This window comes from Fusarium proliferatum (assembly GCF_900067095.1).
Source record: "Fusarium proliferatum ET1 genome assembly, contig: FPRO_scaffold003, whole genome shotgun sequence".
In the NCBI taxonomy this organism is placed as follows: Eukaryota; Fungi; Ascomycota; class Sordariomycetes; order Hypocreales; family Nectriaceae; genus Fusarium; species Fusarium proliferatum.
In genome coordinates, this window is record NW_022194792.1 from 2,725,726 (window position 1) to 2,753,204 (window position 27,479).

The 27,479-nt window shown below is 49.2% G+C and overlaps 13 protein-coding genes across 13 annotated transcripts; 5 read left to right on the forward strand and 8 right to left on the reverse strand.

The window, feature by feature from the left end:
* Window positions 1-306: 306 nt before the first annotated feature.
* On the reverse strand, window positions 307-942 carry FPRO_06151 (uncharacterized protein; the record flags this gene model as incomplete). The annotated part of the gene is made up of 1 exon (XM_031228967.1): window positions 307-942. One exon carries the CDS (start codon window positions 940-942, stop codon window positions 307-309), a length of 636 nt encoding a protein of 211 aa, XP_031079251.1.
* Window positions 943-1,290: 348 nt separating this feature from the next.
* On the reverse strand, window positions 1,291-2,088 carry FPRO_06150 (uncharacterized protein; the record flags this gene model as incomplete). Its single annotated transcript, XM_031228968.1, has 2 exons — window positions 1,291-1,697; window positions 1,749-2,088. 2 exons carry the CDS (start codon window positions 2,086-2,088, stop codon window positions 1,291-1,293), a joined length of 747 nt encoding a protein of 248 aa, XP_031079252.1.
* Window positions 2,089-2,495: 407 nt separating this feature from the next.
* FPRO_06149 (uncharacterized protein) lies at window positions 2,496-5,050 on the forward strand (the record flags this gene model as incomplete). Its single annotated transcript, XM_031228969.1, has 3 exons — window positions 2,496-2,727; window positions 2,781-4,744; window positions 4,805-5,050. The coding sequence occupies 3 exons, from the start codon at window positions 2,496-2,498 to the stop codon at window positions 5,048-5,050; spliced, it is 2,442 nt and encodes an 813-aa protein (XP_031079253.1).
* A 3,445-nt stretch (window positions 5,051-8,495) lies between these two features.
* FPRO_06148 (uncharacterized protein) lies at window positions 8,496-8,738 on the forward strand (the record flags this gene model as incomplete). The annotated part of the gene is made up of 1 exon (XM_031228970.1): window positions 8,496-8,738. The coding sequence occupies one exon, from the start codon at window positions 8,496-8,498 to the stop codon at window positions 8,736-8,738; it is 243 nt and encodes an 80-aa protein (XP_031079254.1).
* Window positions 8,739-9,295: 557 nt separating this feature from the next.
* Window positions 9,296-11,076, reverse strand: FPRO_06147 (uncharacterized protein; the record flags this gene model as incomplete). The annotated part of the gene is made up of 2 exons (XM_031228971.1): window positions 9,296-10,738; window positions 10,789-11,076. The coding sequence occupies 2 exons, from the start codon at window positions 11,074-11,076 to the stop codon at window positions 9,296-9,298; spliced, it is 1,731 nt and encodes a 576-aa protein (XP_031079255.1).
* Window positions 11,077-11,573: 497 nt separating this feature from the next.
* Window positions 11,574-12,952, reverse strand: FPRO_06146 (uncharacterized protein; the record flags this gene model as incomplete). The annotated part of the gene is made up of 3 exons (XM_031228973.1): window positions 11,574-11,940; window positions 11,990-12,788; window positions 12,841-12,952. The coding sequence occupies 3 exons, from the start codon at window positions 12,950-12,952 to the stop codon at window positions 11,574-11,576; spliced, it is 1,278 nt and encodes a 425-aa protein (XP_031079256.1).
* Window positions 12,953-14,676: 1,724 nt separating this feature from the next.
* On the forward strand, window positions 14,677-15,613 carry FPRO_06145 (putative proteasome component C2; the record flags this gene model as incomplete). Its single annotated transcript, XM_031228974.1, has 3 exons — window positions 14,677-14,714; window positions 14,775-14,886; window positions 14,972-15,613. The coding sequence occupies 3 exons, from the start codon at window positions 14,677-14,679 to the stop codon at window positions 15,611-15,613; spliced, it is 792 nt and encodes a 263-aa protein (XP_031079257.1).
* Window positions 15,614-15,899: 286 nt separating this feature from the next.
* FPRO_06144 (uncharacterized protein) lies at window positions 15,900-16,714 on the reverse strand (the record flags this gene model as incomplete). Its single annotated transcript, XM_031228975.1, has 2 exons — window positions 15,900-16,441; window positions 16,546-16,714. The coding sequence occupies 2 exons, from the start codon at window positions 16,712-16,714 to the stop codon at window positions 15,900-15,902; spliced, it is 711 nt and encodes a 236-aa protein (XP_031079258.1).
* Window positions 16,715-17,935: 1,221 nt separating this feature from the next.
* On the forward strand, window positions 17,936-20,019 carry FPRO_06143 (uncharacterized protein; the record flags this gene model as incomplete). Its single annotated transcript, XM_031228976.1, has 3 exons — window positions 17,936-18,001; window positions 18,062-18,839; window positions 18,890-20,019. The coding sequence occupies 3 exons, from the start codon at window positions 17,936-17,938 to the stop codon at window positions 20,017-20,019; spliced, it is 1,974 nt and encodes a 657-aa protein (XP_031079259.1).
* Window positions 20,020-21,254: 1,235 nt separating this feature from the next.
* On the forward strand, window positions 21,255-22,344 carry FPRO_06142 (uncharacterized protein; the record flags this gene model as incomplete). The annotated part of the gene is made up of 2 exons (XM_031228977.1): window positions 21,255-21,474; window positions 21,560-22,344. 2 exons carry the CDS (start codon window positions 21,255-21,257, stop codon window positions 22,342-22,344), a joined length of 1,005 nt encoding a protein of 334 aa, XP_031079260.1.
* A 389-nt stretch (window positions 22,345-22,733) lies between these two features.
* Window positions 22,734-23,488, reverse strand: FPRO_06141 (putative synaptobrevin SEC22; the record flags this gene model as incomplete). Its single annotated transcript, XM_031228978.1, has 3 exons — window positions 22,734-23,312; window positions 23,367-23,401; window positions 23,455-23,488. The coding sequence occupies 3 exons, from the start codon at window positions 23,486-23,488 to the stop codon at window positions 22,734-22,736; spliced, it is 648 nt and encodes a 215-aa protein (XP_031079261.1).
* Window positions 23,489-24,124: 636 nt separating this feature from the next.
* On the reverse strand, window positions 24,125-25,264 carry FPRO_06140 (uncharacterized protein; the record flags this gene model as incomplete). The annotated part of the gene is made up of 3 exons (XM_031228979.1): window positions 24,125-24,828; window positions 24,882-25,050; window positions 25,106-25,264. 3 exons carry the CDS (start codon window positions 25,262-25,264, stop codon window positions 24,125-24,127), a joined length of 1,032 nt encoding a protein of 343 aa, XP_031079262.1.
* An 812-nt stretch (window positions 25,265-26,076) lies between these two features.
* FPRO_06139 (uncharacterized protein) lies at window positions 26,077-27,043 on the reverse strand (the record flags this gene model as incomplete). The annotated part of the gene is made up of 2 exons (XM_031228980.1): window positions 26,077-26,670; window positions 26,720-27,043. 2 exons carry the CDS (start codon window positions 27,041-27,043, stop codon window positions 26,077-26,079), a joined length of 918 nt encoding a protein of 305 aa, XP_031079263.1.
* Between the last annotated feature and the right edge of the window lie 436 nt (window positions 27,044-27,479).

Here is a 27,479-nt window from a genome sequence, read left to right on the forward strand (position 1 = left end):
ACTTGGGTACCCTGCCTCAGCTCGGAGTCTTTACCTTGGGTACTCCAACACAAGTTCCGTCCTTGTCCTTGAGCAAGCCCTTGTCTGTCTGATATGACCCAACGAGCGTGTCAGTTAGTTATCCATGCTGTTCAGGCCCGATCGCATTCGGGTGCTTGTGACCCTTTCATATCCTTGACCTTGTAACCCAAACCCCCCTTCGGCAGCGTTGTTCATCGTTCACCTGTCCCAAAGACTCTTCCACCCAAGATTGCTTCTTCCCACCATGATTCCAGATTTCCGTCGCCTTTCCTCGTCGCTGCTTGTTCAATATTTCATCGGAGGGACGGCGAATAGACTGCCGAGGCGGCAGAAGCCACCAGTGACATGACCCATGAGACCAATGCATACTTCTTGAATCAGAACAGAGCAGTCTTTCAAGAGATGGTAGAAGTAGGCGGCACGTCCGACTTCAAGTGCCAGAAACGAGAGGACCGTAAAGAATCGAACATGACCCTGATAAATGTCGGGGAATATCTCTCGAAAGAAAAAAACGAAAGTGAGTATACTAATGGACAGGGCCGTGATCAGAATGAACCACCGATTTGGGTCATCACGAGCTGGCCACAGGGCCACAATGTACCACCACCATTTGCGACGAGGTTTACGGCAGAGACGGTCACTAGGGGCTGGCCATAAGGCCATAGCATACCACCACCAGCTGTGACAAGGCTTATGGTAGGGGTGCTTGCCAGCGGCTGCCCGGGGAACAGCTTCAACAACTCTGTTCACGGCCGATCGACCGGCGGTATGGTTTTCGCGTCTTGATCGTATAAGCTCTTCTGGTGTAGGAGTAGCGGGTCGACATATCCAGTTCGACAAAGTAGTGAGGACTATGTGGATGGCTGTTATACTGAGTATGACGCCCTCAAAAGAGCGGAGGAATGTCGCAAGGATGGCCATGGCGAGACTGGTGTATATATTCTGCGGAAGTTTGTGTGGGCTCGTGTAAATGGAGGGTTTTGTCGTAAAAGCCGAGGAAACAGGCACATCCTTGGGATGGTCGAAGTTAAGCCCGGACGGAATATGTATTGACGCAGAGAGTAATGCGAAAGAGGAACGCGAAAGCAGGGCTGAGAATCCATTACACACGTAAGATACTGTAAACTTTGATGTCCCGCTCGTTCGGCAGGAAAACCAATCCATCCATACGCCAATCCAGTTTTACCTTTACGGCACAACCTTAAAAGTGCCAGTTGTCCTCACGGAGATCGTAACCCGTACTGCATCAACGCCTTCTAGCCAGAACGCTCAGCGTGATGGACTCAATGGCCTGTTGAATCCGCCGTTCCTGTTCATATACTGACGATACTCCGTCTTCTTCTCTTTGTGCACGCCACCAGCATTGTTGCCCGAAACCTTCTTGTTCTTGGTCGTTCCAAACCCGCCGAAGCCCATCATAGCCTGCATAGCGGCCATATCGTCGTCCTCTGCGTCCATAGGATCTTCTTCAACCTCTGAAGCTTGGCCCTCTTCCGAGCGATTGGTTTCCTCTTCATGCTGTGCGCGTGATGGCGGTGGTGGCGAGCGGCTTGCACGAGAGCCGACGTTGAAGGACATGTTTGGTGCCGGGCGCTTTGCGTCGGGACGAGGACGCGTGGGAAGTGCTTCGTGAGTAGGGCTTCGTGATTGTGGTGACGCTGAGCGACGAGATTTGCCTACGTGGCAAGTTAGATTTTCATAACGTTAAAATGGGGGTGAGTGCATACTTCTCTTGTCTCTATCATCTTCACGACGCTCATCTCGTCTCTGTCTTGGTGGCGCATCCTCTGCATCCTCTCTCCGTCTATCCCTCCTGTCTCGATCATCATGATGGCGCGGGCCTCTATCCCTAGGTCGGTTCCTATCACCATCTCGATCTCGATCTCGATGTCTCCTTTCTGGCGATCTTGATCGATCTCTGTATCCACGGCGCTCGCGTGATCTTGACCTGTATCCTCTGCGATCGCGGTCGTTGTCCCTGTTATGTCCTCCACGCCTATCGCGTCTGTCGGATTCGTCCCACATCTGATGACTATCGGGTCGTCTGCTTCGCCTAGAGTCTCCCATTGTGTGTGTTGTAGATTTTTATTCCTGTTTCTGAGAATTTGCTGGCGGGGTTGAGATGTAGACAGTGTTAGGTGAAGAATAAGAATGTTCGAATATGAATCCAACAAGTTCTAGTTAGTTAGAGGAAGGCTGAAACAAGATAACTTTTAAGTGGAGTTTGAGCTTCAAGTGGCGGTGGCTGGTGAAGCTTCATCATTGGCCCGAGCTCTCTCCAGACCCCGGATCCTTCTCCAACTCTCAGCCTTGCGTCGTCATATCAATTCGCTACTCCTAACTACGTGTTCTCTGGAGCTTGTTCACGCACAAATTCACCCAATGAGGAATTGAATTCTCTAGGGTTCGCTCAAAAAAGTATTTATCTCAATTTCTCTTGTAGAGGATCGTGAGAAACATTTTCCATCGTCAGTATGGTGAAAATTGCCCATTGGGTGTCGGCGGCGACACTCGCTCTGGGCGTCTCAGCCGCAGACGATGCATCTTCTGTGCTGACGACAGAAATTGGCCGTCAAAACAACCAGAGCCTCTTTTGGGGCCCCTACAAATCCAATCTGTACTTTGGTGTGCGACCACGAACACCAGATGGCCTATGGACAGGGCTCATGTGGGGGAAAGTCGACAACTACCATGATATTCAGAATGGTAAGTGAAATAGCAAGCTTCGTGGTACAAATGCTCTGACACTTGCCTTGTAGGTTTCAGATATACTTGCGAGCAGGGAGAAGATATTCATGGCTACGGATGGGATGAGTATGATGCCCGCATAGGCGGTGTGCAATCTATTCACGACAAAGGCAACAACATCGACTTGACGACTACTTTTGTGAAGATCCCTGGTGGAAACCATGGTGGCAGCTGGGCGGCCCGAATCAAGGGCGAGCTGCGAGACGGTGCGCCCAAAAACACCAGGACCATGCTGTTCTATTACATCGCCCAGGATGGCCAGGGCGAACTTGCTGTTGAAGGTGAAGGTACTCAGTATGGTTTTGAAGACGACGTTACTCTTACGGGCAGTTCAACGGCGCTAGGAGACTACAAGCTTCTTATCACCAAAGGTACCGGAGAGCACCCTTCAACAGACCACAAGTTTCTGGAAGATCGACATGGCGACACAACCATCGTCTCGAGTGCTGAGGTCCCAGCCGACCTCACCTGGCAGGGCAAGCCCGTTGTCTTCAAGCAACTTCAAGATGCCGTTTCGCCCGTGCAGCAGAACGCTGACCAGGCGGATCCACCTCCACCGTGGCAGGTGTACCGTATTGCCCATGCGCCTGGAAAAGGTAACGTTCATATAGTCGAGAAGACCTTCGAGGGACCGTTCGAGTTCGATGTCATCTTTTCATCGGGATCTGGAGGCAAGGAGTTTACTTCCGAGGAGGTTACTGAACAGATCGAGAAGACTTCAGAAATCTTCAACGAGCGCTTCACCAACACCTTCAAGCTCAAGGAGCCTTTCACAGAGGAGAAGTACAAGAAATTCGGCAAGAGCATGCTGTCGAACCTCATCGGCGGCATAGGGTACTTCCATGGTCACCAGCTAATTGATCGATCGTATGCGCCTGAGTATGAGGAGCAGAACGACGGGTTCTGGGAGGAGGCCGCGCAAGCCAAGGCACGCACACAGCCAGAACTCGAAGGCCCCTATGAGCTTTTCACCAGTGTTCCTTCTCGCCCTTTCTTCCCCCGTGGTTTCCTGTGGGATGAAGGATTTCACCTGATTCCCATTGCCGACTGGGATATTGACCTCACACTTGAAATTGTCAAGAGCTGGTACAACACTATGGACGAAGATGGCTGGATCGCGCGCGAACAAATTCTAGGTCACGAGGCCCGGAGCAAAGTCCCCCCTGAGTTTCAAGTGCAATTTCCACATTATGCCAACCCCCCTACCCTCTTCCTTATCATCGAGGGCTTCATGGAGCGTCTTCGCGCATCAAACGGAACGAAGAGCGAGGCAAAGGAACGTATTCTGGGGGCCGATCCTCTGCAAACCGCTCACCTCGACAATATCGAGCTCGGCGAGAACTATCTTCGAAGGTTGTACCCCCTGTTAAGACAACAATACGACTGGTTCCGCAAAACTCAGCGAGGTGACATAAAGAACTATGACCGTGAGGCATACTCAACCAAGGAAGCTTACAGATGGAGGGGCCGTACTGAGACTCACATCCTCACCAGTGGCCTGGACGACTATCCTCGACCCCAGCCCCCTTCGCCGGGCGAGCTGCACGTCGATCTCATGTCCTGGGTTGGGCTGATGACAAAGTCGTTGATGAACATCGCAGACGCCCTCGGCATGGCCGAAGATGTGAATGAGTATAGGAAGAACTTGGATGGCATCGAGCACAACCTCAATGATCTCCACTGGTCCAATAAGGAGGGTTGCTATTGTGACGCAACGATCGATGATTACGAGGAACACGCACTCGTATGCCACAAGGGCTACATTTCCCTGTTCCCTTTCCTGGTCGGCCTGATGAAGGCTGACGACCCCAAGCTGGGCAAGATTCTTGAACTGATCGGTGACGAGGAGCACCTTTGGAGCCCCCACGGCATTCGCAGCTTGAGTAAAAAGGATGAGTTCTACGCCACGGGCGAGAACTACTGGCGCAGCCCGGTTTGGATGCCTATCAATTACCTGGCTTTGTCTCAACTACAGGTAGGGTTCCCCCCAGATGGCCCTTGGCGAAGTAGTACAAAGACTAACATGTGCATATAGAACGTTGCTTCGCAGGAAGGCCCCTACAGGGGTAAAGCGAAGGATCTGTTCAGGCGTCTCCGTAAGAACCTTGTTGACACCGTGTACAAGAGTTGGGAAGAAACAGGCTTCGCCTGGGAGCAGTACAACCCCGATACGGGTGCCGGCCAGCGAACACAGCACTTCACTGGATGGACTAGTCTTGTCGTCAAGATCATGGCTATGGAAGATCCTGGCCAGGAGGCTCATGCCAGGGACGAGCTGTGAATGGTACAGAATGTAGCAAGGCAATGTAGGACTACTTGAAAAGGTGTTATGCGCATCGTGATGTGCCAATTGAAACATACCGGCTATTGGTCAATGGTTAGTCACAGCCAAGACATACATCGTAAAACGATCCCACGGCTTGTACCGCATTCCCAAGCCATGCAGGCTTTGTGAAGCTTGGGGGCTATGGGGCTGGGAACAGGGATCGAAACATTCTACCATATTAGGCAATTCAGGGGCAGAGCCTCCAAACTCTGTTTTATTGATTCTGTGCGACGGATGGCTGTGATTTGATCCCTGATGCCTGGTGATGGCTCAATGGATGCAGATTGGTGACTGTGGTATGTGCGCCATACGGATCGGCAGGCTGTCAACGTTTTAGTGGCGTCGGCGGAACTTATTCAAATGGCCGAAGGCTGTCGATGAAGTTGAAAAAAGAAAGTGTGCTTGCGTTTAGTCGAATGAACGTCAGCGGGTTTCTAGCAATGTCACGATTTTGCATCGGTTACCAGTCAAAGTCTACCGGCTTGCTTCCGGGATGAGAGTAGCTGCCGAGACATAAGCCGCAGATCCGTAGATGCAACCATTCTTAGAAATGCCCAGAACTGCTTGAGTACATGAGTGCATGTGGTTGATAGATAGTGTATAGCTTCAACGCGAACAGGCTGCAACCTGTATTGGTGGAACATGAGCTTCCACGCCCAAGGGAACCCTCCGATACACCTGACAGGCGTTGCAATCCTTCCCGAGACATGGCTCAGGGGAGTAAGCAGAAACAAAACAGCGGGCAAGGATCTGGAAAGCTATATCCCGTAATGTCTCAGAGGTAACCGAGACGGCAGAAACATGGTCCATGCCTTAGTTCTTAGGTAAAAACAGTAATACAAGAGCCTGGTCTAGGTTGCAAGGCTGATTTCCTGGATAATGCCTCGTGGTGGTGAGTGTACCGTCTAAGCCTGGTGATTGGATCGATTGGAGCCTGTCCGGGGCTATGCAGCGAGCTACAGTAGCGAAAACAGTCAGATGAAGCGACAGCGCGCCAATTGACCAATACCGACGCTGTTTCTATTTTTAAGGCGCTTAAACTTGACCAGGGTATATGCATGCGGCGGGTGAGGTTGGTGTACCATTGCGGCTGTTTGTAAGAATTCGAGACTAGACGGACATCATGATGTGATTGAAATGTGATTTTCGATCGCGAAATGTTTCCATTGATAGAACAAGCGTAGCATTGGCGATTCTTGGGAGCAAATGCGTCATGGTTCGACCTCTCAGCTCGTTGGTCATTCACAGCAGGCGCTTAAGATGGCTGCTTGGGGGTCTGGCCAATGAGAGGCGGTACCAGAGATCTCAGTGAGAATCGAGAACCCCCGTCGAGTCTCAGTATCGAGAGGAGTTGGATGCTCAGAAATTAGGTCCCAAGGGATTGGGAGGGCCCGCGCTGGCCGGCGAAAGGGCCTGAACCTGAACCTGACTGACGGGTAAGACCAGATGCCGTGCCGACCGGAATGAAGGAGTCCCGGCCACCCAGTAGGCTAGTGTGCGGATAATAGTAAGGTCAGAAGGGGCTGTTCGACGATTACCTCATGGGTGTGAGTGTCAGTGTGGGTGTTAGAGTGCGCGTGGTGTAAGTTGAGGTTGTCTCGATTTGAACGTGACGTTTCATTCTTCTGCCCCCACGAGACCGATTGAGTAACTGCAATATTCGGGAACCTGACAAGGTTCTTTTGTTGGTTTCAATAATCAATTGATGGTGCAAGATGAGTCATGATAAGAGAGAGAGTTCATGTTTAGTAAGAAAGGCGGAATATGCAGAGGGTGACTCTTCGGTGTCGGTGATGGTGATGATGATGATGATGATTAGGGGAGAGGGCCCTGGAATCTGGGGCAGTTTGTTCCTTCGGTAGGCGGAAACACGGGCTTGACCGATGCACGCCAATGGGGAAGTCGCGTCATGGCTTTTGTGGCTGCATCCGCCATTTGCGGGATGACAAAGCGGGATGACAGAATAAAGGGTGCAACTTGCTGACTTATTCGCTATCGTGATGCCTCATGTAAATGTCTTGTCTTTTAGGCAGCCTTTTAAACTTATCAAGAGTGCCCATGTGACGAGAAACTGCACCTTGGAAGCTTCTTCTCTGCGCCTATTGCGATATGGGACGCGCATGCAGTCAAGTACACGTTGGCACATTCAACGAATTTCAACCGGGATTAATTGGAATCTCTTTGTCTACTCCGTCCGTACCGTGTCTCATCTCTCCTAAACTCCATGATTGACTCCGAATCTAGATAGTCGGAGTTTGGATCGAATTGGAATCACACGGCCTCATTTGTCAGCCTTGATGACGTTTCTGCGTTGCAAATCCGCAATTGTCTGGACGTTGATACATACAGTACCAAGAGTGCGGAATAGTTTGGGCGCGATGATAATACGAATACTATGCAGTATCTTGGAGGTGCGTATTTACGTATCTAAGCTCCGTCTCCACACCAACTCTTCAAACTCATTTGATATGTCTGTTATCTTGGACAATTGCATTGTTGGGGTCGAAAGAAGAAAAAAACCACCATGATGCATCTATTCTGCATCTGCTGCTCCAGGTCCATGGCCAGAGCCGTGGAGGATGATTGATTGATTACATGGACAGGGGTGTTCATTTGAGGCTGTGGCTTATTATAACGTATACCCTGCCCAAGCCCCGTAAGCCCATCAATGGAACGGGCAGTCAAAAGACTCACTCGCTCACTCAGTAATACAATACGCAGCGACTTGACTGGATACGGCCCGGGTCTTCCGCACCCCGACCCGACCCCTACCCCGGGTACCGTGGGCGTGGCTACTTATTAACTTACACCGTTTGACAGAGACCCCTGTAACTGTACTGCAAGGTCCGGTCCCCCATTAACACATTGCCCTCAGCCCTACGATGGTGTCCTCCACCACTCACGGCTTTGATGGATCCCCTGTCAGCATCGGCGACATGGCGCAGACTGACGGAAGCGAAAGAAGGTTCCATAGCAAGGGCGGAACAATGGGCACTGCTGTAATCTACCTAGCACGATACGCTATGTAGTGTGTTTCTATTTTGTTGCCCCCATGCTAAGGGTGTGCTTGATCGTCATGATACGACAACACAACCGAACGAGCGAACAGGCGTCAGTCAGAGTCAGCCGCTTCCACCGTCTACCGAGAATCCCTATCTGCGATGTGCTTAGTTACCCTTGGCTTCGTTCTATAGTTGACTCACTTTCTATATAACTGTCCATCTCCTCCTCCTCCGAATTAGAATTCTCATCACCATCAACAACCATCTTCATCTACACTCTACAACTACACTCTACAACCCAACACTTATATACAACAGCTCAGCTCTTTCAACTCAACTCAACTTCCATCTTCACCCAAAAGTCTCACTTATCTCAACTCTACTCTACAACACTTACAATGGCTGCTTTCACTCTCACATTTGCTCCTACTACCCGATCCTTCGGCCGATCTGGCTACAACAAGGACGGCGACGACTCTGACTCCAAACCCACAAACAACCGTGGTCGATCTGGCTACAACGAGCCTGAGGAGGGAGACTCTGGTCGCTCTGGCTACAACGGCCCTGAAGACGATGATTCCTCCAAGGGCAACAAGGGTCGCTCTGGCTACAATGGTCCCAGCGACAATGACGAGGAGTAAACTCCCTTGTTACTCTCGAGTCACTTCCCAAAAGCATACACAGCGACAGCGCAAGCATGGGGCGGAGTTTTCTTTTTAGACACTAGTTTCAACAACATTTGCATGAAACGGAGTTTTGTTTTGTTCTCATCATCAGCATTGGTATTCGGAGGAACAAGTTGCAGACACGGACAGCATCGCATAGCGGGAGTTGGAAAAGATGGAAGCATAGCATTACACAGCGTTGGCATGGCATGGCACGGCACGGCATAGAAGCGAGCATACAGCATGGATTTACTTTTGCTCCGTTTTTCATATCATCTCATCTCAAATTCATTTTCGCTTTCTCTTTTCATGACAGGCTAGACCAGGCCCAGGCGGCCCAACCTTGAGTCTTTCAATTTGTTCAGATCAGCTGCTCTCTATAGAATATTCCTCGATGGAAAATATATTTCAACTCTCTTACCAATGTCCCGTCGCTCTAATCTTCCTTGCCACGCGCTTATTTCCCCACACAGAATCTAACACGTATCAAAATCAGCATCTGCCAGACGTCTCATACATAAATCCTTCAGAACTTACTTTTCAAAGATAACGCCCAGTACATCCTCAACATCTCCAAACTCATCCCGTCCTGTGATCCGTGCAAGGCAATTCGCAGCATACCTCAGATACTCGGCCGCGAGTACAGCATCGGCATCCAAGCCCTCTTCAGGGGTAGCCTCCATCATGAAGTCCTCCAAGTGTCGACGGCACTTGACCAGGAGCTGGCGTTGGCGCTCTGTAACGCCTAGCAGATCCTGGAGCTCTATGGGCATGGATGTCATCTTCTCAAAGGATGCCACGAGCTTGGTGATCACATCCTGGATACCGCCAGGATCCTTGCTTTCCCATGTCCCTGCCTGAGCCTCCTTACACGATACGGACACGAACTGCGCCGCCGCTAGTTTGGGGGCTCGAATTCGAACAGCTTTTCTGAAATCTTGAACCAGCTTCTCCAATTCTTCTTTACCAACTGCATCCTGTTTATTGACAACAACAAGACAGTCCTCTGCCCCGGCAGCGAGATCGAGCGTTTCTTGGTCGTATTGCAGAAATGGCCCATCCTGACCATCCTCCGCGGATGCTAGGACTATAACAAGGTCAGAGTCCAGAGCTCGTTGCTTGGCTCGCCGTATACCTTCTTCCTCCACGGCCCCAATTGCGCCACTATCAGCCCCGTTTAGCACCTGGGAACCTTTGGAGCGAAACCCAGCCGTATCTGCAAATGAACATAAATAGCCGCGAATGTCTAAGCTTGCCTCGACGATATCTCGCGTTGTGCCTGCTTCACCGGACACAATAGATGCCTCGCGCCCAACGATCAGGTTCATAAGCGAGCTCTTACCAACATTGGGTGGCCCTAACAGCGCTATACGAATTCCGTTCCTCAAAAGCTCGCTCCTTTGACTTCCCTGTTCATGCAGCTCAATGCTGTGTAGCATCCTGGCAACTTGCGCAGTCACGTTCTGTAACAATTCAGCTTGGGACTCGTCGAAGTGCTGGTCTTCGGAAAAGTCGATCAATGCTTCGATCTCACCACGAGCCAACAAGAGCTGCTCTCTCCATGCCTCGTATTGTCGTCCAAGAGCACCTGAATTGCCTCGCACAGCTGCACGACGTTGCTGTTCCGTTTCAGCTGCTAGGGTGTCACTCAGGGATTCAATTTGAGCAAGATCCAGGCGGTCGTTGAAAAAGGCGCGCTTCGTAAACTCGCCAGGCTCTGCGTATCGAATACGATGTGTAGCGGAACATTTCGGAATGGCTGTTAACACAGCTTTTACGGTGGCTGATCCTCCATGAACGTGCAACTCCAAGACATCGTCACCAGTTACAGTCTTGGGGCTAGGAAAGTAAAGAACAAGAGCTTCTGAGTCCAGCACTATCTGTTCATTATTGGCATGCTGGGGGTCATATAGGGACCGCACTGTTGCATATCTTGGTTTTGGCAATGGCTTCGACGGGCAAAGTGCCTCGTAAATCTCCACACCAAAATTAGATACCTGTATATAGTAATTTGTATGACACTTACCTCAAGACACGATGGGCCAGAGATGCGAATTACCGCAATACCCGCCCGGCCCTGCGCCGTTGATAGAGCATAGATGGTGTCGTCTATGATTGGTAGTCCGGAGACAGATCCAGAGTTTTGTGTATGCCACGACTGATGCGGGAATGGCTTCGTTGACGAGGCAATAGAATACCGCAAAGGTGGTGTCAAATTTTCGTCGTTGCACTTCCTTATATAGAATGGCGATAGGAAGACTCGAGAGCGATTCGCTTTGCAATTGAGCCTCCTTAGGAGACTGCGTCTCAGCATCGGCGAAATGAGTGATAATGAGATATTCGGACTTGTTCTAATTTTTATATATTCCGACTTTCTTAGAATAAAGACGATAGACGCTGTATTTGGGAGAAATAAATGAGTATTGGCTGAGTTTTCCTGGTTGGAGACATAAACAAGACTGGAGAGAAACCTAAGGTTGATTCCATCCTTGCTATAGCGCTCAGGGCCCACTGATCGTAGCAAAATGATAGTGCATTAACCCACTGGAACTCACCCATCAGGGCCTGGGTGATGGATGTTTAACTTGAGGTACCTACGTACCTAGTAGAGGATCATCACCAGTACAAGCTATTTAAGTAGAGCGCCTTCTATTATACTTCATTTATTTGATTCTTATTTTTTATCCTCATGGAACATGTTGGATTCAACATCTATCTAGGTTGACTTTTATCCTTGATGTCGTACATGCATCTAATCAATTCCACAAATCCTCAAACCATCCAGCTCAACCTTTTCATGATTGGATTTTCTTACGAGGCAGCAAACGTCTCGATGAACTTGGCAAGCTTTTCAGCGCCGTCCAAAGGAATGGAATTGTAGCTGCTGGCACGAATACCACCCACACTTCGGTGGCCCTTGAGGCCGGTGAGACCCTGTGCAGTGGCCTCCTTGAGGAAAGCCTTCTCCGTACCATCAGTGTCGCCATTCTTGGTAACTCGGAAGCAGATGTTCATCCTTGAACGAACGGACTTGCCAGGGACAACTCTGTACACATCGGGGTGAGCGTCAAGAGCACCATATATAAGCTCGGCCTTCTTGGCGGACACGGCCTCCTGTCCCTCGACCTTGTTATAGGTGCTGAGTGACTTCTTGAGAACTTGGCCAGCAATATAGACACTTAATCTAGTCAGTACATGTGCTACACGTGTCATATAGAAGCGCTCACTCGAAGATGCTCAGGGTATTGTAGAGACTGTTGTTCTTGGCGATAGTCTCGTAAGAGAAGATGATAGGAGGGATAGGAAGTCCAAGTCGCCGAAGAAGTGCGGCAGGGGGCTGAGGTGTCTTAGGGGGAAGAAGGCTCTTCTTGATAATCACAACGGTGACACCAGTGCAGCCAAGGTTCTTCTGGGCGCCGAAGAAGATGACTGAGAAGTTTCGGACAGGGATTCTCCTCGACAAGATGTTGGAGGACATATCGGCCACAACAATAGGGCCCTCGCCGTCAGGTCCAGGGGTCAAGGACTGAGGGAAAGCAGGAAATTCTACACCATCGACGGTCTCGTTGTCGCAATAATACACCAAAGCAGCGTCCTTGGAAAGGTTCCAGGTGTTCTCCTCGGGAATCCTGCCATACTTGCCATTATTGATCTGGCGGGCGTCAGCGACAATGTTGACATGCTCAGGACCAAGCAACCGCTTAGCTTCTTCAGAAGCCTTCTGAGACCAGCCACCAGTGACAATGTAATCCGTCTTGAGCTCCTTCTCGACTGCATTCCTGAGCTCCTGCTCCACACGAGGGTCGTCCTCAGGAGCCTTGAGGTTGGCAACAATCTGGGCCTTCTTCTTCGTCACCCATGCACCGACAAGGTTGTACAAGGTAGCGGAGAACTCTCCACTTCCACCACCCTGCATGAAAAGAACCTCATAGTCCTCGGGAATGTCAATGTATGAGGCAAGATCAGCCTTGGCCTCGTTGATGATGTTTGTAGCCAGCTCTGAACGATGGCTGTGCTCAGCAATACCTTGTCATTTGTTTAGTGACGTTGACGACGAATTATGAGATTTTGTATGTACCTAATCCGGTATGCTCATAGTCGATGAGGGCCTGGGCAGCCTTCTCAAGGACGTCTGTGGGCAGCAGAGCAGGGCCTGCGCCGAAATATGTGATCTCAGATCTGGAAGGCATGATGTCGTTGTGTTGAGAGAAGAGAGTGTGATGGAGTATGCGAGAGGATAAAAACTGGAGTTGTCTAAAAGTCGCGGGTATTTACTGTAAGTCACAGTGAGTCATCCAATAGAAATGCCCACAGAAGAGATCCGGTATTCAACAACGTATGACTCTGAGAGGGTGAGTTTGGTATGACATGAGCAAATTTGAAGAAATGAGGGGTATGTGTATAGCAGTCAAGAATGGACAGGTGTTGTTCAAATCCTCGATGATTCAACAGATTGGTGAACCGTGATGGCTGTGAACTGCAATCGTTATTCGCTGAGGCTAAAATCGCCATCATTGTGGTGGCTCCGCACCAATTGGGGGTTTTGTTAGGCTGGCACAGCAGATATTAGAGGGATATGAAAAGCTGTGCCAGTTGCTGTTGTGTTCTGAAGTGTATTGGCTCAGAAAATGCTTTACCGGGCATGCCTAATGAATCCATCACGGATTGTTGAAGAGTAGCAGTAACTTCAGGACTTCTATCAAGAAGCTGCATTTACTTGCACGAGAACATCAAAGTCTTGAAAACAGATATTTTTACAACAGAGACCCCCAAGACCAAATTAGTGCAATCAAGGTAACACACGAACAAACGTTAATAGATAGCATGAATTCCAAGCCATTCTCTGCAATAGAACTTGCTTAAGGTATAGATAGTAAGGGAACATGCATTCTTTTCTGAGCCCCCACTATACTTCAACGGTTTAATCCAAGTTCATCATTGATATACATCGTTAGTCATGGCTCCAAGTAACAGCAATTGGCTAATAAGGCAAATATATCCTTCTACTAGCTTTTCAAATCGGAGCAACGACTTCTCTTGCCAACCGTTCCCATGGAAGTGTGCTTGCTTTTCTGATTGAACACTTGTAGCAAGAGCCTTCCCACATGTTGAGCTCTTCTGAAATTACAGTTCTTTTCAGGGCATTCGTGTCAAATAAGCTCTGGTCCTCGATTTCTCTAACAGTAAGTCAGGCGTAGTCTCGCCATGCTCTCATCATGTCACATCCAATAAGAAAATATACAATCTTACAGGGACAGACAGTAGTCCTCGTCAAGAAACTTAAAACCATTGCAGAAGGGTTTCTTAAGGTAGGTGAGAGATTCAAACTTGCCACATCCCAGGCGGGATCCAAAACGATGATCACAGAGCATCAACAACATGAAACTGTCAGATTTAAGGATACACTGATTATGAATGCACGAACGGGCAGCTGGGTGGTTGAGGATATATCACACCTAACGCCACTCTGTGATTCCATAATTCAACTTGTCCCCTTCTTATGGAGCCAGAGAGTTCGGTAGAGGTAATTCTTGTCCATATTTCCTTCTTTGTGAAACTACGAAAATAGGTCAATTATGAGAGATGCAGGCTAGGCAGGGAGAAAATAAGAGCCTCAAGGACCCCATGTTATCATGAAGCTATCCGATTGAGTAGGCGGTGTGGCGGGTCATCCACGGCAGAATGGAAGGCTGCAGGTCCCAGCGCAACGACCCAGCCCGGGCTACGAAGCTTGAGCTGCCTGGTGCTCAACCACCTCAACTCCATCCCGACCTACCTATACTAACAACCAACGCCCAAAATCCACCTCTCCACGAAGCTCTCCATCGCAACCCCCACCCATAACGATATTTGCTTCGCGCAATCCCACCGATCACATTCTACACGGCGCTGCCACAGCAGCTAATAATTCATCATGTTCAGAAACAACTACGATAACGATTCCGTTACCTTGTACGTCACCTAAGCTGTAAGCTCCATCCTGGTACCTTGACCAAGCTGACTTTCCCCAAGCTCGCCCCAGGGCCGAATATTCCAGATTGAATATGCTGCTGAGGCAGTGAAGCAAGGTTCGGTCGTCGTCGGTATCGCCAGCAAGACCCATGCGGTTCTATGTGCTGTCAAGGTTCGACCATCTCCCTGCCCCTCCATAGTATCCTTGTCCCGTACAACAGCTTTCCAAGTCATTCTTCTAACACGCACTCTCGTAGCGAAACGCAGAGGAACTTTCATCCTACCAAAAGAAACTTTTCACTGTCGACGAACATGCTGGTATCGCCATCGCCGGTCTTACTTCCGATGCTCGCGTCCTCTCCAACTTCATGAAGCAGCAGTGCCTAGGACACCGACTCACCTACGGCCGTGCCATTCCCCTCCGATCCCTTGTCGACATGATCGGTGAGAAGGCCCAGATGAACACTCAAATGTACGGAAAGCGACCTTACGGTGTTGGTCTGCTAGTTGCCGGTGTTGACGAGCGCGGTCCCCACCTGTTCGAGTTTCAGCCCTCGGGCATGACAGAGGAGATGCTTGCTTTTGCCATTGGCGCGCGAAGTCAAATGGCTCGAACATACCTTGAGCGCAACATCGACGAGTTCGCCGACTGCTCAAGGGAGGAGCTGGTCAAGCACGGTCTCAAGGCTCTCAAGGAGAGTTTGGTTCAGGACAAGGAGCTTACAGTAGAGAACACTTCAGTCGGTGTAGTGGGCATCAACACAAAGGACGGCAAGAAGAAGGTCGAGCCCTTCAAGCTGTACGATGGATTCGAGGTACAGCCATGGATCGAGAGCGTCGGCGAGGGTCAAGGAGGTGCAGAGGAAGGCGAGGGCGAGGGCATGGATGTGGACAGCTAAACGTGCGACGAATGATGAATCGGATACACGTGGCGTCGGGTTGCTAGCTAAATAGATCATGTACAATTACATGCTGCAAAGACAGCTTTTCATGGGTCTCACGTCTGGTCAGTCACAACACAGCAGGTGGCTTGGGTCATCAGTCCGTCTATTTATGGAGCGCCAGTCTATCCTATCCTAGAAATGCGGAAACGAAGAAATATCCGTAAACACCATCAAAACACCCGTTTGCCTCCGATTTCCTAATTCAAACCCGGATCCAGATCCAGCGCCTCAAAACAATCACTTACTGGCTGCCCCATTGAAGCTGATAGATAGCATCTGAAACCTTGTATTCGCGAAGAGCCTTGATTGCGCCTTCAGGAGTATCGGCGTTAACCAGGATGTTCTTGTTGGCAGGTTTTACAAACCCCTCCTCAGAAGCGCGGTCCATCCACTGGACGATACCGTCCCAGTAGCCCTCAATGTTGAGTAGAACGATGCCGCGGTTATGGATTCCTAGTTGGTTCCAGGTAGTTGTCTCGAAGATTTCCTCCATGGTACCAAATCCGCCACTCAAGCCAATGAAGCCACTGCCGGGACCACCAGCAAAAACCTCCTCGGCCATGAGCTTCTTTCGAGTATGCATATCCTTGACAACTGTCGTGCGGCCATAGACAGACTCCTCGGGCACAATGTGGTTGTGTTCGTTGACAGTTCCGTAGGTGCCATCTCGTTCAAACTTGACCAGAGCCTCAGGGATGATGCCATGGACAGACTCGGGGCCATTGATTGCGCAGAGACTCTTTGCCACCTCGCCCATAAGTCCGACAGTTCCTCCTCCATAAACTATGGTCCGGTGTTAGCCATGATGGGGTCATACCCGGAGGTCGGCGGTTGGCGGCCCGCGATGGTATCCGTTGCTGGCGGACCGCCTCTCTGATGTGACTCACCTAGGTCAATATTGTTTTCAGCCATGGCTCTTCCGAGAGCGCGAGCAGCTTCAATGTGAGCAGGACTCGCACCAGGAGCAGCACCACAGTAGACGCAAATCTTGGTTCGAGGGTGGCCGTTCTGTGAGGCAACGGCTGCCTGTGATGAGATGGTGCTGTCCGCAGTCATGATGGAGTTGTTTGTTGATTTGTTATAAAGACTGTAGGTTGTGTGTGATAGTATATATAGAGTGGTTGTGTCTGGAAGGACTCGACTAAGTTTTAAGAAAGAAAGAGTTGAGTTCGTATGGAGCAGGACTATTTATTATATAATAAAGTGAGAACAATGACGGAGGCGGTTTAACAATAGAACTCTTGTTTCGGTGAGTCTTATGTGGCGACCCTGAAGGATTCAACTTGAACTAGGAATATCCCAGATAAGTCAAACTTTAGAGCATAAATCGTAAACCAGGAAAATAGAAACAAGAAAGAGTCAAGAGAATGATAGTTTACAAGTTTATACACCAGTCATATGAATAGCCCAGGAACCACCTAGTTAAGCAAAAAAGTAACTTGACCACCACAAACATCCATGGATCTGTCAACGGCCTATCGGGCTATTGAAATGGAGCGACGGGAGCCACGTCTTCGGAGGTGCTGCTTGCGGCCGTGCTCCCTGCATTCATGTAAGTTGTGCCACTACAAACTGCCACTTATGAGATATGTTACTGGACAATGGCATTGATGACTGAGGTCAGCTGGTCACCGAGACGTGAGGGGTGTTCTAGCGGGATAGGGCGATCCCCGGCATGGCTTAGCATGGATATCGCATCGTGAGCATTGTCTTGAACATCATTGATGCGTTCAATGGCGGGGCCATGATCTCCCCATGATGCACTGTCTAGGGAGGAAAGAAAACTCCGGACCTTGCTCCTGGATGACAAAAACACTTGGGTGACTTTACATAAATTTATGCTATCTTTGCGAGGTTTAGAATATCTTTTAGTGAGTTTATTTTGACACCCCACATCAAGGTCTGGTGTTTTCTTGCTCCCCGAGGACTGTATCTTAAACTCTTTTAGTGGACGCATCTTTTTAACGTGGTCAATCTCCGAGCCGACAACGGCCGCCGCAGTAGAGTACAGGGGTACGTGTTCAGGTGGCCAATCACTACCTTATTCGCTCGTGTCCACAGCACGTCAACGTCAACTGTCATGGAGCCTGAGAAGCGGACGTGCGAGGGGATTTCCAATTTCCATCCTTAGTCTCAGAACTCTGACCAACCAAACACATCGCCTCAGGTGCATCAACAACCAACCTTGACTCTAGTATCAAGGTAGGATCCTGCAGGTCTTCTTCAACCCATTGCACAACGTCTGTCATTCTCTGCGATTGAATCGAAGCAGACGCAATGGCTGAAGCTCAAGTCTTGCCTCCCCGTCAAGGCGAGCAGCAGCAAGGTGGCGGCGGCGGTAGTGTAAGTCATCGCAAAGTAAACTTTGCATCGTAACCATACACTAATACCGATTCTATCCAGGGTTTCAGCTTCAACAAGCTTCTCCTCGGCGGCGCCATCTACTTTGGCATCAATGCGGCCCTCAACTTGGCCTTGAAAAAGGACCAACGAGGAGTTACAGTCACCAATCCCGAAACTGGTGAAGCCGTTACAGTCCCTGGGAATGTCGAGGGTGTTCCTCCTTTCCAGCTTCGCCCGAAGGAGCTCAACGAGGGCGCGACATACCGTAATATCCCAAAGAACATTGCGCCCATCTGGCCTCAAGATAGCCACGTCGATATCATCGTAACGCTCTCCCAGTCGTTCAACCCAGCCCCTATCTCGCAAGTTCCCGACGAATATCTTGTACTGCAAGAGAAGGAGTTCCATCTTAGCAATAAGTCCGATAAGCGAACGATTGAGACGAAGTTCACGGTTCCTCCAGCTGTCCAGCATAATGGTACCCTCTGGGGTCATTTCTACATTGGCCTTCCTGGAAGTAATCTCGATCCTAAGCAGCCCGGATATGATACTTCCAAAGCCTACTACTTCACCTGGCCTCTTACACAATACCTTCCCAAGAAGAAGGTTGCCAAGACTCGAAACTTGCTCGAGGATATCCCCAAACATGAGGAGGAGCCCGAAGAGGAGGAGCCCACTGGACCTATCATTGCGAACTACTATCATCCTAATGCAAGCTTGTCCTTCGTTCCCGATCTGGGTGTCAGGGATTTCGCCACGATGGCTCCTCAGATGCGACAATACTTGCGCCTTGAGGCTACTGGTGCTCGAGATGGCTCTGGTCAGCACGCCTGGTACTGTAGGTAGAAACAACTTATATGCCAACGACATGGTAACTAACATTGATAGACCCTGTTCTGTTCGTCAACACTTTTTGGCAATTGACAAGCCAGATGACCCTCCTCAACGACACCGTCAAGGAACTTCCCCTTCGTATTGATCTCGGTAACTTGGCCAGCTGGCAGTTCCAGCTCATGTCTACACTTGAGACCAACTCCAAGGAGTCTGCTCGACAGGCAGCATTTGGTGGTTCGCTTCCTGGTGGCGGTGACGGCACCGAGATCGAGATGATCAAGGAGGTGTTCCTCGACTCCAACCCAATCTTGCTCGGTGTTACCATTGTAGTCAGTATCTTGCACATGATTCTCGAGACTCTCGCGTTCGGGTCCGATATTGCCCACTACCGCAAGAAGAAGGACAACGTCGGTATTTCAGTCCGTTCGATCCTGGCTAATGTTTTCATGCAAACTGTCATCTTCCTGTACCTCCTCGACAACTCTCAGAACACTAGCTGGATGATCCTGGGATCTCAGGTCGTTGGCATAGTCATTGAGTTCTGGAAGATCACCACTGTTGTCAACGTTCGCATTCGTCCTGGCGGCCCAGGATCTTTCCTCCCTTACACTATCGCATTCGAGGATAAGCAAAAGTTGACTGAGACTGAAGAGAAGACCAAGGAGTACGATGAGATTGCTTTCAAGTACATGTACATTGCTGGCATTCCTCTGCTGATCGCATATGGCATTTACTCTCTCTACTACGATTCCCACAAGTCGTGGTACTCATACATCATTACTACTTTGGTGGGATCTGTCTACGCTTACGGTTTCTTGATGATGGTTCCCTCGCTGTACATCAACTACCGACTGAAGAGTGTCGCCCATATGCCTGCCAAGGCTATGATGTACAAGTTCCTCAACACCTTCATCGACGATCTGTTTGCTTTTACCATCAAGATGCCTTTCTTGCACCGTTTGGCCACTCTTCGCGACGATGTTATCTTCTTCGTGTATCTTTACCAACGATGGGCTTACCGCATCGATTACAGCCGTGTCAACGAGTTTGGCCAGGGTGGTGAGGACGAGGCTGTTGACGACAAAGAGGCCAAGGAAAAGGCCAAGGACAAACTGGTTGAGGATGTCAAGGCCGAAGCCAAGACAAGTAGCGCGGATACTGGTAAGGCCAAGAAGCGGAAGTGAGTTGCAGACGGCAATAAGAGCCGAGGAAAGGCCCTTGGGTTTAGACTGTCGGGTTTGCTTCGCAGTCATAACTTTGATATCTATGTTGTAGTTCTAGTCGGCCATTTTTAGTTGAATATCAGATACATAGGAATCAATACCATCTAGGTATGCAACGAATGATCTTTCAGGACTCGTGTAGTGAAACAATATGATTCATATGAGGTGAGTCATTGTCATTGCGTTCGCCCATGGCACAATCTTTGACAGTTCATTGATAAGCTTTCCTTGGCTCGAGTTGATTGATGGACTGGCTTGGTGTATGTCGTCTGATTCGTAGCCCTACGAATATACGAAGCTACGAATGATCGATTTGGACGATAGGACAGAGGAATAGCCGGTCTCTAGGTTCGGGACACCCGACAGGGCGTTGCAATTTATGACCCACTAACGGGCGTCATAGCGGGTGAGTTACAGGGGACTTCAGTGCTGTTCCTTATTCCGTCATTTTGCGGAGGAGCTCACCTCAGCTTTTTGATTCAGCGTGTGTATCAATGGAAGCTGGCTGTTTCAGACTTGGGGGGTCCAGTGCCCAGTACGCACCTCAAGTGTCCACGATTCGTACATAACCCACCTACCTTTACGTAGTCGTACCTAAGCAGCTAAGACAACTCTCTTTTTAACCATATTTCCCTCCTTCTACATCCCCTGAAACTCTTCAATAGACGGTCTGAAGAATCATTCCTTGGAACCCCCAGTATTTTTTGCCTGCACAGCCTCATCTTCACGAGGGTCACTTTGACAATAACGGAAAGGACCCTGAACAGAAGTGCTACGAACATTACGTACCTACCAATTGCTCAGCCTCTTAGGTGCTTTCGGTTGCTTGGTTACATGAATACAACCAAGTAAATAAATAGCACAGCCGAACGCTCCCGTCCTGTGCGCCCTACCTTGGAGCTCTTGTCACCTCTATCGTCACGTCAAGCTTCCTTCAATAACCTCCCGTTCTCTCGAGCCGGGGGAGTCCGGTTCGAGCCGACGAAACCTCATGCGCCGCCCCCAATCGCATCAGTCCCTCGCCCTGCGACGACGCCGGTGATTGACATCTCTCTACTACTTCGAATCCATTGCTTTTTCTACTACGGATTATACCCTTCCACGAGACTTTGGGCTTACGTTATCCTCCCTCGACTCAACCCCGCGCCCTGTCAATACTTGGGAGGAATCGCAAACCTTATCCTCGACACCGAATCATGAGCAGCTCTGACTCGGTCGGGTCATTGCTTGCGGCCATTGCGACTCTTTTATCCCAGGGATTGCGAATCCTCAGTTTGGCCGACAAGAGCCATTGGGGACCGGACGAGCACGAGCAAGTACACGCCTTTGCTTCTGCGTTGGACGAAGCCAAGAAGGACTTTCAAGAATTGGCACCTTTAGTTAATGGACAGATATACTACGAGACCGACCGCAAACGTACGTATTCTCCGATGCAGGCATTCCCGTTGGCTTCGGGCTTCTACAGTTGAGTAATGAATCTGTTTACTGACTTGTTGGCCAGATGAATCCATCGAGGAGTTGAGAGCTCTCAAAGCTCAATTTACAGCTCATATAGAACATATACGAGATTGGAGCCGGTCAGGCGGTCCAATCAACCCAATATGGGTCCGCGAAACACATGCCTTACAGCGAAAATTACACAGAGCACAATGTCGAGCAGCACGTCGAATTTATAGCTCGGAAAAAGAAGGGTCGGCAAGGTGTTTGGGAGCTTTCCTCGTCTACCGACAACAACGACAATGGACGTTAAATAAGACCGTGCCAGACGAGGCCGAGTATTCGAGAAGGTATCGGGAGGAGCTACGCTTATGCAATACTATTGGGTCGTTCAAGCGATTTGGCGATCGAGATATCGCTTTCGTTTGCGACTATTGCGATGGTCACATAGTATGGGAGGATATTGAGAATATGCCCTCGATACGGACGTTCCAAGAAGCCGCCGCGTCTCCAATATTGACACTATCACCAACAATCGATAACCCTCACTGGCAAGCAACAGCGTTCACATTGTCTGGACATCAAGAGAAGCAGGTTGTCTTCGCGCCCGTAGCCATCGCAAATCATGTGTCGCCACAGCCTCGGGATTGGCAGGCCGGCTTACTGTGTCCATATTGCGAGGTGGAATCAACAGAACCTCAAGAGCAGTATGATGACGAGGATGTATATCGACCAGATTTGGGGTACGAAGACATGGAGGCGTTTCTGGAACATCTTGAATGGCAGCATACAGTGACGGCGCCAACCTCTCAGGCACAGGCGGCTTCAGATAATTGCATGGTGATGTAGTTGAGAGTAAGCGGTCGATTTTGAGGCTTCTTAACAAAAATGTGGTGTTTTCCTTGATGATTTTGGGTAGAGCAGATGGCACATGGAGTTTGGAGTATCATACGGTATGACCTAGGTGAGGCAGCATGGTTTAGGAGCAGCATTGAGGTTATGATTTAGCAAGAATTGCCAAAGCCAGCATAGATAGGCGAATTAACTTATTCATAAATGATCATATAAGTAAGTACACAACCCAGCAGCGCCCCCTCCTGTTACAAGGGCACAGCTTGGGCCTCAAATACCCCTGAAATGTTGAATCGTAGCTCTCAAATTGCACACTCCCAGAGTAAAGTACAAGTGGCCAGATTTAGTTATTAGATGTATAAACAGAAACAGCTCGCTTGCATTTCTTAAAAGAACCGCCAATACAGGAAAAAGATGATGATGAACCCAAGAGCCGCGAAGGGTCCGTACTGCTTGAGCAAAAGTTCCCAGTTGATACGCACCGCCGCCCTACGATACTTTTTGCTGTCATCACGCAGCCTCGAGCTGATCTCTCCCATGCGCTCCAGACTATCTCCACGGTAGAGCAAATCCTCAATGTTCTTGGTCATTACCTTTGTCACATCGCGCAGCTCATCATTAAGTTTATCGAGGTTAGCCGAGGCTCGGGAATCGGCGTAGGTGGTCTTTGTCTTGGAGATAAAGGTGTCAAACTCCATGAAGGCGTAGGGTCGCAGAGCAGGCGAGTGGACCTGGGATGCTGGGTAGGTGGTTGTGAACTCGCGTGCGAGATCGGCTAGATAGGTAAAGGCAAGCTTTCGAGGGTACGAGGGAGCGCAGATGGCGAGGAAGACGATGTCCGAGTCGATGAGGTAGTGCAGCGTATGGTTGGGGGTCTCGATGGAGGCCTGGGACTCGGAGTTGCGTGTGAGCTTGCGGAGGACCTGGCGCACGTTCTGCTTGGTCTCTGCGAGGGTGGACTCGGCCTGTTCAGAGGGTTCGTAAGCATGAAATGCGGTAAAGCTGAGTTGTGGGAGTACCTGTTCATCATCGACTGAAGCACAGAGCATGAGGCCTAGCAGTGTGTTAGTATATACATTTATGGTGTTACAGAGGATATTGACCTACCATCAAGCCTTGATATTTGCGTAGAGTAGATCATTGTAGTGGTTCGTGGGTAGAGTGCTGGGTAGCAGGGGAAAGGTGCGCCGGTCTACTCCGTAGAAGTGGTTTGTTTCTTTGGCTTGAAGACTTTCAGCTACCACTACGTGTCAAGAAAGACAGGCGATAGAGGGATGACGTCGAAGGGGCACGAGACTGAGCCACGCCAAGTATGGCCAAATTCTGTTTCGACGATCGATTTGAGGGAGGGTTTTATCGGAGATTCTCTCAGTTTCTGACTTGCAATATTAGTGTTTGGTCGTTTTGGCTTTTGGAGGATCTGTATGTATACGATCGATGGTCAGTGGAGCCGGCGCATGGCAGAGGGAGCTCTGTGCTGATAAGATAACGAACCGACTTGTCATTCCAGTTCAAGATGGTAATTTGTGATGAATTTCGCATTCAAATATTCTTTTGGCTCATCAAGAAATACTTGTTTTAGAGCCTTCTTGCAAAGAAGCTCTATTCTTACTCGCTGTGCCAAACACCCCAGCTATCAGTCTGTAATTGAGGGGTTCTATAACGAAGGTCATTTAGGAGCCTGTAAACTCCAAAGTCAAATCATCATAACTCTACAACAGCAAAGGTCAAAGGTCATGATGCATCAATTCTGTATGATAGAAGTCGTTTCTCATCTCTATATCTCATCCTCTTCATCGTCAAAGTCATCCTCTCTGCCCATTTCGTAAAGAATTCTTCCGCCTTCTCCTGCACCAATGTCCGTTTGCGCATCAAAATATGGCAACACAATACCCTCTCGATCCTTTCGTTGCTTCTCTGTGAGCCCCAGATTGAATGTGCTCTCAGGTTCATCCTCTCCTTCACCAGTCTCTCTGCTGTCCGTTGGTGCTGCGAACATTGGGTGGTCTGTAAGCAAACACACCTTGCCGGGTTGAAGCGCTGTAACCAAACCCTTGGAGCTGAGAATAAACTTTTCTGAAATAGTTCGTCCACTTCTTCGTCGTAGTTCCATATTAATAACAACTCCATTGCTGTCCTCGTTCCGGTCTCTGCCCTTCTCTCCAAGTCCGACGAGTACTCCCTCACGATCTTCGTTCAGACCCCACTCTGGCTCCTGAATGCTCCTGTTTCGAGCCTTCTGACGCTCAATCTCTTGGTAAAGACTGGATAGCCTCAGGATAGCAGTAGCGAGGTGGCATAGTACTGTGAAAGGATGAGGTTCATACTCGCTGAACGACCTTGGTAGTACTATAGGTACATCATCATGGTACGTGGCAACGATAGAGACAGCTGGCGTGATGATGCTCGAGAGAAAACTTGCCAGGGACTGAGGAGCGGCAGATGCCAAGGCGTTTAGTGAGTCAACAATCACAACGGCCCCTTAAGATAGTTAGTAAAGATATGACCTGTGATCATGACTCTACTAGGCTTACTTTGAGTGAGCTTCCCCTTATCCAAAAGAGGGTTGAAAGCAGGATAATGATTCAGCAAGTCTTTGCGCACAGTCTGAAGATCTCTGCCCGCAGCTTTTATGAAAACATCTGCATCTTGTGGTTTCTTCAGCGTTACCAGCGACAGGAAGATAACCTGTGTCTTTGCAATCTGCATTTTCCAAGTTAGTCATACTGGCTCTCATGTTTTAGGGGACGTTTAATACCTTTGCTCTCGACACAAATTCGCTAAGAACTGATCGCGCAGGTTGTTCGAGATTGTCTATCACGAGAGTAAGAGGGCTTGCGCCGTCACGAAGGTTGAGGAGTTTCTGTAAGAGCAGCAGACTGTGCGATCGGGCATGGATATTCGAGGCTGGTGCCATCGTATGTGTATGTTAGGGCACGCCTGAAGCCTGTATAAGCGCTAATTGATGGTTTGTGGTCACGGTAAATAATACGGTCAGCTTGCTCGTTCTCATAAAACGGGCGAATATATCTTTTTTAAGGCTGGGAAGATGAAATATTCCAATCAGCGCCTGGATCTTGTTTGCGGTGGGTGTTGGTAAAATTCAGTGGGTCATCCGTCTAAGGTATCCTCAGGAAGCCAGAAAACATCAGACCTTATTATAAGGTGTCAATATAAACTCTGCAAAAGGTATAATAAGCTTATCCGAAATCTATGCCAAGTTACTTAGTCTTTTTGTCACTTAGGACCAAGATCAGATCCTGAACATTCTTTCCCCTAGTCCATCTCCCGCTTTCGTGACTTGCTTGGAAGGACTACCATTTCATGACCTCATTTCACGGATACACCATGTTCAAGTGTAGAAACTGAACTTGCATGCAGCAAGTGCTCTCTAATTCCGAGTGCTCAACATAGGTCAAGTGAGAAGAACGGTTGGTTCATGTAGAAAGAGAGTGTAGAGAGATTATAATGCAGTTTATCATGTGGAAAGTTACAGTGCATCTTAGGTCTTTAGGACTGTACTGCGTACTGTGACGCCAGGTCCCACCTCAGGAGAGCCAAATACGCAAACACCCTTTATAATTAGTCTTTAGGTAACTCAAGCAAGCCATGATAATGAAGTCAAAATATAAGCAAACTTCCCGTGTCAAAATTGCGGCGGAGTTCTATTGTGGATTAATAATAACGCCCCAACTTCATTGCTTCGCTCTTTACCCGCAGATTCTATCCTCAAGCAAGCTCATCCCTTGTATCGTCACCATCAACCTCCATCATGGAGCTTTTTCGCTGTGCAATGGCCACAGCTATAGGTCCCTCGTGCGCCGGTTCACATCTTTGAAGTTCGTCAACCTCGGAGTCAATGTCGAGATTGTCTTTCTTCTCCGAAGTGCTGTTCTTCATATCGATGTCCTCCTTCTTGTCCGTTTCATTCTTGACTGTCTCAGTGTCCTCCATTGTGACGTCGGTTGCCTCCTTTGACACGGCAGGTCCTCGCTTTGTCTTGAGCTCTGGTGGTAGCTCGACATCCCATTCATCTCTGAACCTGTTGTCCAGAAATTCGTCGAAATCGCCCATCTTGCGTCTCTCATGAGCTGCCCAAGCATGCGCTAGCCATTCGGGATCATGCCGGCCTTGGGCGATGTTTTCTGTGTACGCAGCACAATCGTGACGGAAACTGTCGTCGTTCATGAGTGACGCAAAATCAGGACAGGCATCCTCTGTGCCAGGATTTAGAATGTGCTGGGAATCAGGGAACAGTGCCAGGATTTCTGCCTTCTCTTCTTTGTCAAGAATATCCCAGGCCATCGGATTCGACAGTATGCTCTGCTTTCGTTAGCGATCTTACTAACTTACAAAAGACGGAGCGCCTTACTCTGAGATCAGCTGAAGCTAGGGGTGATTTAGGATCCGTCAGAAGGTTATCTGCGTTCCACTTCGACTTTTTCGGTACTTTTTTCACAAGGACCCTCCGCTTGCCTTTGGCCATCTTCTTAGAGGTCGTCGCTGGGGTATCTTCTCGACCATTGAGCGAAGTCGAAGGCGAATCCGGCGGCTGATCTGCCATGGTCGGGCTACCATGATCCTCGTGGTCAGGTGCTGATGAGAGGGGAGACGATGACGGTGCGTTCTTTTGTGCTTCATTTGATTCACCTCCGTCGATGTTGACAGTTATAGTTTCTTCTTGTTTGTCGGTCATGGTTGTGAAACGGCAAAGATGATCAGTTGCAGGTGAAAAAGGGCTATACCGGAGAAAAGACGTTGTATTTGCAGCTGGGTGATGAACGTAGCAGAATCACAAGAGGCCCGCGAGCATCGAGGTTGAAAGAATAGAAGAAAGAAAAAGAAAAAGAAAAAAGCTTGCGATATGAATTTGATTTGAAACACCTTCAAGTTGCCTCTTGAAGGTGGCCTTGAAGAAGCTTCAATGCGACATGGTTGAGATCTAGGGTAAGCTGCTCTCAGCAGCTCCTGCGCTTTTGCGAACCGTCCTCTGCAGCTGACAAAGACCTTGACTGTTAGTTACACCGGAGCCATTTGCCATCAAGTTTGTTGTTCATTTCTTTCTTTCTTTCTTTTCATTTTATCTTAAAGGAATCTGGTCGTTGCCGAGATACTTGATTAAGTTTATATAG